The 12965-nt window shown below is 53.3% G+C and overlaps 1 protein-coding gene across 5 annotated transcripts in view; it reads right to left on the reverse strand.

Annotated features, from left to right (window-relative positions):
- Window positions 1-2390: 2390 nt before the first annotated feature.
- SEZ6 (seizure related 6 homolog) overlaps window positions 2391-12965 on the reverse strand; it is a 43051-nt gene continuing 32476 nt past the window's right edge. For 2 of the 5 annotated variants that reach the window (XM_019647081.1, XM_019647079.1), the window contains exons 5-17: window positions 10526-10711; window positions 7954-8122; window positions 7655-7821; window positions 6877-7071; window positions 6497-6635; window positions 6189-6385; window positions 5387-5581; window positions 4791-4982; window positions 4488-4685; window positions 4192-4230; window positions 3824-3941; window positions 3637-3739; window positions 2392-3188 (exon numbers count right to left, since the gene is read on the reverse strand). In XM_019647081.1, coding sequence (XP_019502626.1) covers window positions 3036-3188; window positions 3637-3739; window positions 3824-3941; window positions 4192-4230; window positions 4488-4685; window positions 4791-4982; window positions 5387-5581; window positions 6189-6385; window positions 6497-6635; window positions 6877-7071; window positions 7655-7821; window positions 7954-8122; window positions 10526-10711 — 2051 coding nt within the window. In that variant the 3' untranslated portion in view covers window positions 2392-3035. Of the gene's footprint in view, window positions 3473-3636; window positions 3740-3823; window positions 3942-4191; window positions 4231-4487; window positions 4686-4790; window positions 4983-5386; window positions 5582-6188; window positions 6386-6496; window positions 6636-6876; window positions 7072-7654; window positions 7822-7953; window positions 8123-10525; window positions 10712-12965 lie in introns of all 5 variants that reach the window. The other 3 variants (XM_019647080.1, XM_019647084.1, XM_019647082.1) reach the window with 3 other exon arrangements.

Genomic DNA, 12965 nt, shown 5'->3' on the forward strand with positions numbered 1-12965 from the left:
CCCTCCCCTCTCCTTGTCGCCTTCAGAGATGGCCAAGTTGTCTGCCTGAATGTAGATGAAGCAGTGGAGAAAGGAATGGCATCATTGTGCCTGACACTAGGCGTTTAGTTGGCGTTGTTACCAGGTGGCTGTGTCCCGTTCACTTTTTTTTTTTTTAAAGATTTTATTGGGGAATTGGGGGGATGGGAACAGCGTTGGGGAATCAGGGAAGGGGAACAGACAAGTTGCTGTCCTTTTGTTCTTCAGCCTAGCTGTGGAGCAGCTGGCTTCACTGGCTCATGTTGGTATTATCATTGCGCTCTTCCTGGGTGAGGCAATTGGTTGCCAGCCACTGGACGGCCGCTCCCAGCGGCTCATGGCAGCTGATGCCAGCTGCCAGCCGCTCACGCTGGCTGCCAGCTGCTCATGGTAGCTCATGGCAGCCCACTGCAGCCCTGCTGCAGCCTATGCTGTCACGGGCAACTCATGGCAGCCCAGCTCCACAGTTTGTTTGTTTGTTTGTTTGTTTTTAAGCCGAGCCATCCTCCACCTGTTGGTAGCTCAGCAGCAACTTAGCTCGGGGCATTTTTGGAAGCATAAAACTGGAAAGGACTCAAAAGACCATTTGTATTAATCCCCTCATTTCCAGATGCACAGAGAGGAACAGTGATTTGCTTAGTTCAATTATGGCAAACCTAGGAATGAAACAGACTTCTTGATTCCCAGGCCAGGACACTGTATAAACGGCCTGTGAGGAGTTGCTGCTGCTCCTTCTTTGGGAGTGATAAGGAGGATGAGTTAGATAGGTGGGAATGTCAGTCTTAGGTTTCTAATGATCCTTTTGGTGCCTGGGAAGAATTATAAGCTCATGGCCCTTATTGGTTTGGGGGTAGGGGGGAGTGTCATGTAAACTGGCTGCTCTCTGTCCTCTACCATCCCCAGAAAGCAAGAAATCTTAGTGGCTATGGTCCAGAGATGTGGCCCTCAGAGAGAGGACAGCTGAGTTAGATGTATGGAAGTGGCCAGACCTCATCTTTTCCGGGGCTGTATTTCATGCCACAGGTCCTCAGAAGTTGGGACCTCATGTGCCCTCTCTTACTGACTTCCTTTCTACTGCTCAGGGCCCAGGTGTGTTGCTATGTCAGCCTGCAGGCACTATGGGCAGATAAGCAAGCCATTGGCATAAGCCCAGTGAGCAAGGCTTTACTTTGATGAACACCATCAGTTGCAGTTGAGAATAGGAATAGGCTCTGGGCTAATGAGGGAAATAATACTTGGCTCTGTTGACAAGTGCCAGGGGAACTAATCACTCCACACACCTTCTTCTTTGAACTTTGAGGGCGAGGTCAACCCAGCGGGGTCAGGAGTTTTGGTGCCACCTTGGAGAGCTCCATCCCTGGCTATTTAAGGAGGATTGAGGGGTGAGAGCAGGTGGGTACAGAAGCCTTCAGAAGTGACCTCTTGTGGCCGATCTAGGCACTGCACTCTGCATGAACTGGAGCTTCTCCATCCTTCAAGGTAGCCTGTGTTAGATCCAGGAGGTGGACAGCCATGAGTGATTAAGACCTCCCTATTGGAAGACTGTAGAAGCAGAATGTGCTGGCTGCTGTTGTTATTTCCTTCAGGGCTTTTGTCTCTCGTCTTCTGAATTCCCTTAACTCCCTCTTGCCTGCCTCTTGCTCTTACTGTGGAGAGCAGCGATGCAGAACACACCTCTAGCATGGATGTACATGCTGGGAACTAAGGCTGGGTGAACACTTGAATCTCAGGAGGTGCTGGGGGCTATAGGGAAGGGGTACAGGGGCTGGGACGAACCAAACTTGGCAAACTTAAGCAGATTCCGTCCAGGCACCTCTTTCCAGATTTCATGAATAGGGCTTTTTCCAAAATTAGGAGCCAAGCCCCTAAGCTGCATTGTCCCTGCTCCTGACAAGCTGGATGTTTCCTGAGGCCAAGACAGACTAGAGCCTCAGGTTCAGGGGTTGTCACTGATTCCTATTCCGATTTCCTGAGCCTTGCTAGCTGGGAAAGAAGGGGAAGGAGAGATGTGTCAAGCTTCCTGGGTTTTGTCAGCAATACAGTGACACTGAGAAGGGGTTTGGGAGTTTTCCAGCTTATAGTTCTGGACCTAGCAAAGAGGAGGAAGTGAAGCATTGAGATGGGAGATCAGTTGGGTTGCTGGGCTCCCACACCCTTCTGGCACCAGCCATTGGGACCTCTCATTTCACTGTCATTTGTTGCCCTGACCTTGTTGGGACAGTGACCTCTGTAGCACCTGCATGTAACTGGTTTTGATAAAATCTGGGGATTATCAGTTGGTGGGTCCAGCATGCCGTCTGGTCCTGAAGTCCACATCCCGTTTACCTCCCATCTCCTTTCCCTCCAATAAAGTACCATCCACCTGGACATTGCTTGTTTTTTTTTTTTTCAAAAACACCATTTTAATAAGGAAACAACAGAAATAGAAGATTGTTCTCTGGCTGGAGGCCAGACCCCATATAATACATTATGTGTACAAAGTGGCCTGCAGCCAGCTCCTGGGCCTCTCCCTGGGGCTCTCTGACCCCCTGTTACATGCCCATTCCTGGACCCTTAGACCTCTGCTCCTTGCCAGAATATGCCGGTTCACTCCCCTTATCTCAAAACACAGTGCCCAGGAGGAGAGTCTGGCAAGTGTCTGGGGTTAGAGGAGGGACTCGTGGGAAAGAGGATGTTTGAAACAGCTAGACTGGCATCAGAGGAAGGTCTGCCTCTCCTCAGGGTGTAGGGATGTCAGGGGAGCAGTGGGGTTTCCTGCTTTGGTGTGGAGCATGAGTGCCTGGGGCAGCCCAACCTGAGCTCGGGTAGGGTCCCTAAACCCCTTAGGATCCCTTAGAATTATTGCCTCCACTAGGAAGGAACAGGAGGCAGAACTGCCCATTCCTGGAGCCTTCGAGAAGGACTAGAGACCTCCAGGGGCATGCCAGTACTACCCAGAGGTCATTGTTGAGAGCAGTTTTGGCCATGGGTGATGGCTCTGTGAGGAGCACCCTAGCGCAGTTCCTACCACCCTCAAGTTAACCTTGCTGCAGGGTGCTACTTGCCAGGGCTGGATGGTGGTCATGTGAGAGAGGTGCTCCGGCTTTGCCTGTGAATTCCAGGCTGGAGGTGCAGGGCATGAAGGAGGTCAGGAGAATGCTGGTTCTTGATGCATATGCTCCAGCTGTGTTCTGCCCAGAAGAAGATGACCCCTGACTTAGACCCAAGGAAGGACCCTAAGTGGGCAGTGGTATCAAGGAAATAGGCCTTGGTGGGGATTGCAGGTGGGGAAGGGCATGACTTTTTGAGGGATTGGTGGTGTCTCTTCCCAGGTGGTATGTACAGGTGGTGGAGGGACAGCAGGAAGCTGGGAGCTCAGCTGCTGGGCTGTGATACAGGGCTGAGCTGGCTTCCCCAGGCTGCCCCCACCTAGATGGATACTTCATATTCTCTCATCTCCTGCAAAGGAAAGAGACTGCTGGGAGTTGGAAACTTGTATAAGGTTTGTCAACCCATAATCCACCTTCCCAAGGAAAAGGGAAAGAGTGAGAGGGCTTAGCAGGACCCTCAGGGGTACCTGCCCAAGGGAGCGTAGAATTGGGTTCTGTATAGGGTATCAAGGCTGGCATGGGTACTTACTCCAGTCTCATAAGTTGGATTGTCAAATGCTGACTCCACGGTGACTCGGTCATAGGGGCGGGGTTGTGTTCGGGTCAGCTGCAGGGGGCTTTTCCCCTGGAGCCTGTGGGACAAAGAAGCCTGTGAGTCTGGAGTGCTGAGAAGGAGGGAGTCAGATATGCGGGGCAGGAAGGGAAGCCAGACTCACCTGGAGAAGTAGAGGTACACACCTCCCACCAAGAGTGCCATTGCCACCAGTGGCAGGAAGATGGCAGCTGTAATGTGGGCAGCATCCAGGGTGCTGGAGGCAGCAGGCGCCTTGGCAACTGAAACCACAGAGGGTGGGACTGGGGCAGAGGTCCCTGTCACCTGGAGCCGACATTCCCCTCACCTCTACCCAGGGGTACCCAGCCACCAGCTCCCTCCAGCTGGCTGGGGACAGGGAGGGAACGTTTTGCTCTTCTAGTCCCAGACCTCTCTTTCTCTGCCCTCCCTCCTTGGGGAACCCAGGGTCTGGGAGTTGTGAGAACCAGGGGAGGGAGACTACTTCCCTGGCCCTCACGGGTGGGGGCTCACCATCCAGGCTGCGGCCGCTGTAGAGCCCATCTAGAGAGGCTGGAACAAGAGGGGAGGACCAAGGGTGGTGGGTGAGCCCAAAAGGCCGAATTACTAAGGCAGGGAGTGGGCTGATGATGGGAAGGCTTTGTCCAAGGAGAGCCCACCCCAGCATTTGTCTTGGTGTCACCAGGTCAGAAAAATCTGGCAGAGACCGGGAAGACCAAGGGAAACATGAAGGGGGCGTGGGCAGGGAGTTCTGGTTCTCAACATCTGACATGGGCCAGGCAGAGGTTTTGGGGTGTCAGAGCACTCACCAGCCCTGCAGATGGGTGGGGGGTCACTCCAATGTGAGGGGTGCCCGGGCACACACTTGATGCTGGCTTGGCCCTTTAGTACATAGCCAGGGGCACATGAGAAGTGGACAGTAGCCCCCGCTGGGTGTAGTCGCTTCTCAGGGCTGCGGGCACCATTCTCAGGGGCGCTGAGGCCATGGCATGGCTTGAGCTGTTCCACTGCAAAGCAGGCAGAGCCCAGTGAGGGAACCAGTCCCATAGCCCCTAGAGGCAGAATCTTTTGTCTCCTACCAGAGGCTTCCCTTCTACCCATTTGACACTTACGGAGACATTTGGGGGCCCGGTCGCTCCACTTGGGGCTGCTGGCTTGGCGGTCATGGCAAGTGAGGATGGCACTGCCCGTCAGCACAAAACCCTGGTCACAGATATATTGCACGGTGGCCCCCACGGGAAACTTGGGGCTAGATATGAGGCGTCGGCTGTGCTCCACGTCCCCAGGGTCGTGGCAGGAAGTCACTGTGGGTAGGGGGTGATGCGGGGAAGTAGCCTAAGTAGAATTCAACAAAAGCCAATCCGCCCTGGCTTTGTTCCATTCAGCCAATATCTTCATGCTGTATGGCTCCATTCCCTAGTTATCTGTCTCTTTGCTTTTGCTGGTGTATCCCCTCACTTGTCCCCTTCCCACCCATCAGAATCAACGAACACTGATTGGCCATCTACCAGGAATGAAACACTTGGAGTACTTGGTAGATAACCCAATGGAAAGGTATTGTCCCATTCCACAAATGAAGAAACTGAGGCTATGCAAGGTGAAGGAACTTCAAGGATACCAGCTATAACCACTGGAGTCTGGTTCAGAATCCAGGAGAGAAACTTGTAGGTTGTGTGGAGAGGGTAATATGGGAAACAGGTACACTCACCCCTCTGGCAAGAGGGCAGGTCCTCACTCCAGGTTAGGTCCCACTGGCACATGAGGACACTGGATCCCACCACCTGGTAGCCGGGGTAGCACTGGTAAGTGACGACAGTGCCATGCACCAGCTCAGGTTGTGACGGGCTCTTCCAGCCATTGGGGATCTCAGGCAGCTCCGGACACGTGTCATTGCGGGGCACCTCTAGTGGCACAGGAGCAGCAAGAGGCAGACTCTCAGCCAGCACCAAAGCGACTATGCTAGCCTCCGTCACCCTGAGGGCACTTGGCTCCTGCCAGCCTGTCCTGGGCCTGGCCTGAGCAGGCTCAGCCATTTATCCTCCCTGCTCAAGGGCCCCTCCTTTTCTGTCCCTCAATCACTCTGTCTCCTAGATTCCTCGGTTATCATCTAGGCTTTGACCTTACTTCCAAAAGCATATTGCCAGTTTCTCAGTCTTGAGAGAGGGGCTAGGTAGCATGGGGAAAATTGTCACTTCTATTAAAGATTGTTGGAAAGGTAGAATAGAATACCTTTCCTTAGCTCCCTATTTTTGTTATGAAGTTCTTCCTCCTGCCTACCCTATTCCTCTTGCTGCAACAGAAGGCTCTCTCTCCCACTGGGCCCTGGTGGAAGGTGGAGAATAAGACTGGCTTCCTTCAGGTGATCCCTTGAGTGTTTCCAGCTGTCCCTTGTCAGATCAGAGCGCTCAGGCTCCCCCCTGCACTGGCCTCTCTAACTTGCTGGTTTGGGGTCTGCATTCTGGCATCATCCCTTCTCTCCCAGGCGTGGGGTGGGGCAGGGGCAAGCTCACCAAAGAAGTGGATGACGAAGCCCTGCTGGTAGCCCAGCACTGAAGCCCCGGGGTCCGATTGGAACTGGATGGTGACATCGGCCATGGAGGTAAAGAGCTTGAAGTGACCACGGGGCCCTGAGTACTGGCCCAGGACCCGGGCTGTCAGGTCATCCCCATCATAGAAGGTAAGGACATCACCAGGGCCTATGCGCAGCCTGTGGAGGAGGACTGTCAGGGAGGGTGCACATGGGGACCCCAGGATGGGTTGGGCAAGAGATGTCTCCATTGTTTAGGAGCTGGCTTGGCCTAGCCCTGTGGGCACTCACACTCGGACATCCAGCATGATGCGCTTGTCCTCTTCCACATGCACGCCCCAGATGCAGTCCTGCCCGCGGCCATATGGCTCTGGCCAGTTGGGGGAGAGCACCACGCCGGCCGAGTCTGTGATCTCCCCACTGCACACGGCTGGAAGGCAGGGGAGGCCCAGGAGGCTCATCCCCTCCGTGTTCCCCCCCAGTGCCATGTCCTGGGACTGCCATCTGCCCACAGGAGTGACTACCCATCGCTGAGAGCCCCCACCTCTTCCTCATTGGGAAGCTTGAATCACATGTCACTGGGTCCCTGTAGCCCCAGGCTCTACAGCTGGCTCCCTGGTGCCCACCCTGCTCCCTCCTCCTGGCAGGCCCATCTACTGGTGCCTACTGACCTCGGCAGGCCGGTTCTGTCTCATTCCACTGGGGGTCATGGGGGTCAACACACTCAATGATGATGGAACCCTGCTCCAGGGTGTAGCCAGGGTCACAGCTGAACTCCACGGTGGTACCCACAGGGTAGGAGGGTGCGCTGCTGCTGAAGTTGCCGTATTTGACAAAGGGCTCATAGCAATGGCCCTGCTGGAAGGCTGTAAACCACAGGGCCCAGCCCAGCTCAGCATCGACTGGGGCAAACATGGGGCAGATGTCCTACTTCCCTCCCCAAGGCCTTTCTCATCCCGACTACAAATTGCTAGCTAGGGCTTGGAGAAGGGGGCAGAGATAGCTCAGAGCACCCCTCCCTATTATGCTCAGGAGGCTGTCTTGATAGCCATTGTATTTTCAGTGCCTAGTTTTGTGCTTAGTATGTAGAGGGCACGCAATAAATGTTTCGAATGAATTAAAGGACACATGCATGCGTGAGTGGTTCTAAGGTGTCTCTTGCAGCAATTCTCCTTCCCTAAGGGTAGGGGCCTTTTTTGCTCTTCAAATTCCAGAGAATTCATTCACTTGGACCAGAGAGCCTGGGTTCAGGCAGGGATCTCCTGCAAGGATGGGGTAGGACTCCTGGACTTGAGGGGAGGCGCAGGGAGAGAGGGCCTAAGAGCAAAGTGAGCAAGGGCTGAGTTGACAGAGCGATGATGGATTGGAGGGCTAAAGGGAGGGTGTGAGACCCTAGGCCCAAGCCCCCACCCAAGCCCTCCACCCTTGTTTAGGCCCCATCAGGCTCACCCTCATAGCGCAGGGCCATGCCTGCCGCTGCCCCACTGCTGTCAGTACTGAGCTCCACAAAGAAGTGTCGGCTGGAGCTGAGCAGGCCCTCAATGGGCAGGTACTCCACCTCATAGGAATCATACACGGGCGGGGCCTCCACGTTGTCCCCATTGCGGATGATGAGCCTGGGCCAGCAGAGCGGCAGGTGCATGGCTGGTCGCTGACCCAGGTGGGGTGTGGCCCCATGCTTGTGTACCGTCCCTCCAGCAGGGTATTACCAGGCCAGGCACTCCCATCCCACCAGGACATCCCCTCACCTGTCGTCATCCTCTGCCAGGGAAACCTTTTCAAAGTGCAAGTGCAGCCGCTGGCCCTCAGGAGCCTCCAGCAGCCAGTGGCAGGTGAGGTTGTTGCTGTAGTTGCCCGGGAAGCCCGGAGAGACAATGCGGCCAGTGGTGGCATTGCGGATCACTCCACCGCAGGCAGCTGCGTGACAGGAACAGGACCTGACTGGATCCTAGGCAGCCTGACAAGCCTTTCTGCCCATCCCAGCTCTGTGCCCTGTGCATGGGGCAGCAGGGATCTTTTTGCCTTCATGGTCCCGAAGGTCAATCCTTTGCTCCTGTGACCCTGCAGCTCCAGGCAGCCTAGACTCCAGAATCCTACCTCCTAACCTTTCACACCTCCAGGACTATTCATGCATAACTCCCTTGATTGTGGTAGATCTGCCATGGCCTAGCTGTGTGGCCCTGGGTGAGTCACTTTCTCTCTCTTCTGACTCCTCTGGGGGGCTTTTCCTGACTCTCCCCAGGTGGGCTTTCTTAAAGTCCCTTACCCAGGGCTTCAACCTTCTCGGGTATATCTGCTACTTCTACCTCATGCCATGTTCCTAAAACCAGTTCTTGTTTGGATATGTCCCTTAACTGGGACTCCCCTGGGGCAGCGGCCAGGTTTTTTCGGGCCAGGCACAGAGTTGGTATTCAGTGCTTGTTGAATAAAATGAGTGAATGAATGTAAAAAACAGGGTAGGATTAGATCAGGGATGACAGACACAGTGTGCATGCCATTCACCTCCAAACCTTGTGCCCTGAGCAGACACTACCAGCGAGGAGATGACTTCAAACACTTTCTGAAATAGCATTACTGCCACTGTCATTCCTGGACTGACCCCTTAGGGCCTTCCCAGCACTGACCCCTCTGGTGTGGGACTGCCCTCTCTTTGCAAGAAGAGGCCGAGCAGCTCACTTTTCCCCATTACTGAGGACTGCTGGGCTACTTGGCCATGAACTCCTGGCAGTTAAGTGGGGCCAGTGAAATGATCTCAGGCAAGAGGAGTTGGTTCCAGGCAGCACTTTTCCTCTCTTGGACACACAGCTCTGGACCCTGCCAGCTCTCGGAGACCAGGCTGCCAAGACACAGTATCTTTGTCTTCAAATGTTCAAGACAGAATATTTTAACCCAATAATCCTATGGAGGGGGTTGTGGTGAGTGTCTTCCCTGCTTGGTCTCAGAATGGAACTGCCTTTCAAACCTGATCATGCCCCATCCTGTACTTAAATTCCTCAGTGGTTCCCTATGACCCTCTGGGTAGAGTCCAAGCTCAAGATAGCATTCAAGCCTGTTAGGAACCCGACTCTCTTGACTTGGCTTCAGCCTCTCCCCACATGCCCTCTCCTTCAGGCACACCTCACCATGTCCTCACTGCAGCATGCTGCTTCACGCCTCCACACCTCTGCATCTGCCGTTCCAGGAATCCATTCCACTTCCCTGGGCTAACATTCTTGTATTCCTTCCATGTTGTCTCCTTGGGAAGCTTTCCTTACCACCTTCCTCCTTTTGTCGCAGCTCACTTTCCCTTGTAACCGCACTGCACCCTGTGTTCGTCCCATCACAGCACTGTCTGCACTAAACCTGCCGAGCTGCTTGTTGGTCTGCTCCCTGAGGGCAGAGACCACATCTGGCTCATTCACCTCTGTGCCTAGTACCCAGGGAGAGTGTCTAGAATGAAATAAGTTTCAAAAGCTCAAGCTAAAACAAAAAAAGGAAAAAAGCCCGAGCTGCCTTTCACACTGCAAACTACACACTCAATCTTCCTTCTGCCAGCAAACCACTCTCCACTGGCAGCAATCCCAGGCTCCCTAATCACCCAGGGACCAGAACTTGGGAGTCCCCTTCCTCTTTTCCCCTTCCCCTCATCAATGTCTCCGGAAACTTTTCCCTTCTCTTCATCCCCAAAGGCACTCTCTTAGTTCAAACCTTCTTGCCTGGCTGGCCTCCCAGCCTCCAGAAGCCACCTGGATGGCTCTCCTGAGGAATGGTTCTGAGCGCTTCCTCCAAAACTTCAACAGCTCCCTACCCCAGTATCTTGGCCCATATTCAAGGCCCTCTCACTGCCCCCTCCTCAAATCTCATGCCTCAGTCAAACCTGTCTATCTTCTATGTGTCTAAATACTCCCTCACCTTGCCTCTGTGTCACTGCTCACATTCTTCCTTCCTTCCAATGTCAAATCTTCAATGCCACTTCCTCCAGGAAGCCTTCTAAATGCCCAACTAAGAATGATTGCTCTATCTCCTGCCTGGCCACTTTATGTCTCTTCATTGGCATCTTTACTTCCTATTGTGAAAATTGATGACTTATGTGCTTTCTTCTTCCTTCCTTTTCTGGCAGTGTAGGCTCTTTGAGGGCATACTCTCTGTTTAATTCAGCTCTATATGCCTGCGGTGCCTCTATATAGTAGGGGCTCGCTAAGTGCGGGTTGGATGAATGCCACTGAGGTGTGTAGCCGTTTTCTGGCTTCCTTATGGAGAGCCAATGAAGGTACTAGATAGCCAAGATCAGCCCCCCATGTTACTCCCCGGTTCAGCACTGTGTCCCCTGGGGCCACTCACCTATGCAGACAGGCTCCTGGGAATCCCAGAAGGGCTGGGTGGCGTTGAGACAGGTAAGGAGCCTGGCACCCTTCAGCTGGTAGCCAGTGGCACAGTGGAAGCGGGCGCTGCCTCCTGGGTGGAGGCTAGTGACAGTCACAGCTCCATAAGCTGGACGTCGGGGGAAATGGCAGCTCAGGAGATAGGCTGCAGAGAGAGAATAGGTGACATTGTGTGTGTATGTATGTGTGTTGAGGGGTGCTGAGTCATAGCCAGGGCACAGGGGCTGCCCCAGCCTGCCTGGAGGTGTCACTTGGGGCCAGAGAAAGCATCAGGAGTTCCAGAAAAGACTGATCCATTCCCCCAAAGGTACCAGTGATATTTCCAGCAGCCTAGGCTGGTTAGTGGAGCAAGCACAGAGCTGGAAGTTAGGAGGCTTAGGTTCTGGCCCAGGCTTCCTGAGGTAGGTTACTTAGCCTTTCTGTGTCCCAGTTTCCTCGTTTGTTAAATGAGGTTTAAAATGCCAACCTACCTAAAGGGTTATTGTGAGAATAAATGGGATAGTATTTTATTCAGCTTGGTATCCCTGGAACCCAGCTGGTAGTACGTCTTCAAAAAAATGTTTATTGAAAGACTTATAGATGTGAAAGCACTTGAAATAGTGAAAAGCCTATACCGATGTAAAGTATTTATATTATTTTTCCCATAGGGGACAAATATGAATTGCAGCAGGAAAGATTGAAGCTTGACACTAAAAGCTTTCCCAGTGTTCACTGAGAAATGCGAAAAAGCTTTATCGCAAGGCCTGTGGACTTCTTTTAAAAAAAATAGATAGGGCGAGGGTGGGGAGGCAAGGCATGTCTTCAGGGGAGTTGGGGGAGGGACAAGTTACCCTGATAAACTTGGTAGTTTTTGGAATTGTCATACCAAATGCGACCGAATGGTGGCAGCAAATCCTACAAAACAATCTGGCAAATCCCAACTCGGGGCCAAGCTGGGGTGGTAGCTAAAAATGGGGGTCAGGGCTTGGGTCTGAGAGGTGGGAAAGAAGTCCTGGAGGGGTCAAGGAAAGAGGCTGAGTGAATGCTTGGGCTACAGAGTCTGAAGACCTTTGAGGGTGGTGGGAGGGGTGGGGACTGTCTAGACTGAGGAACTACTTCTGGATCTTGAGGTGGGGAGGGCAACCCTTACTGATGGCACCAAGTGGATGGAAAGAGAGGTCCAGGCAGGGACTCTACTAGCCTCTGTGGGCCTTTGAGTGAAGAGAAAAAGGAGCTGCTTCTGGGCAGACCAGGGTTCAGAATCAAGTTTTTTTGTTTTTTTGTAGAGGGCAGTGTCACCGACCCTCACATGTGGGATCTGAACCGGGGCCCTCTGGCATCCCAAGCCAGCTCCTAACCATCGCGCCACTCGGCCGGCCCCAGAATCAAGTTTTGTGATTTTCACCTGTCTTGGCTTTAGTTACTAGATCTGTGAAAGGGAGGATGATACCTACTCTTCTCTCTCTCACGGGGTTCTTAAGAGAATGGCCAATGCACGGTTACTTGTGATTAGCAGGCAGTACAGGGCAGGGCTTAGGAGGTGGACTCTGGGGACAGACTACCTGGATCTGAACACAGGCTCCCCTATTTGCTGTGCCACTTTGGGCAAGTGACCTAACTTCTCTGTACCTCAGTTTCCTTGTTTACCCACCCTTTTAGAGTACTGCATCCGGTGTGGTTACGTGAGAGGTTAAGTGAGAGGACAGATGTGCAGTGCCTGGCACAGAACAAATACCGCATGTACCAGCCTGCTGCTGTTTATCATCTTGATTAATAAAAGCACCTCACATCGGAATGCACCTTCCAGTCTCTAAATTGCCTTTGCACTCTTCTTTTTGGGTGTTTTTTTTGTGTGTGTGTGGAGGGCAGTGTCACTGGCCCTCACACGTGGGATCCGAACCGGGGCCCTCCAGCATCCCAAGCCAGCTCCCAACCATCGGGCCACTCAGCCGGCCCGCCTTTGCACTCTTCTTACTTGATGTCTACAACATGCTTGGGAGGAAGGCAGGCAAGATAGGGGTTATTCATTCATTTTCAGATGAGGAAAACTAAGGTTTCGAGAGACTGAAGGACTTGCCTTGATCACATGGCCAGTAAGTGGTAGAGTGGGCCCTTGAAGCTACTGGCTCTAGAGCCCACTTGCTGTGCATCTCCCCTCACCCACCTGCTTCCCCTGGTGAAGTAGAGACCTGGGCTCAGGAGTAGAAGAAACCTGAGAGTGATAGACAAGGCTGTGCTGGGTGGCTGTTCAGGGCGGCCACTCACAGGCCGCAGTGGGATGGGGAAAAGGTGTGAGACACTCTACCCAGAGTGGAGGGGGCACCATGCCCAGGAAGTTCTAGGCCATGAGCCAGATGTCATGCTCAGTACTTGTACTTACATCTTCCCCGTGAGTTCTTATCACAACCCTGGGAAAGGGA

This window comes from Hipposideros armiger, unplaced genomic scaffold (assembly GCF_001890085.2).
Source record: "Hipposideros armiger isolate ML-2016 unplaced genomic scaffold, ASM189008v1 scaffold_108, whole genome shotgun sequence".
Classification (NCBI taxonomy): domain Eukaryota; kingdom Metazoa; phylum Chordata; class Mammalia; order Chiroptera; family Hipposideridae; genus Hipposideros; species Hipposideros armiger.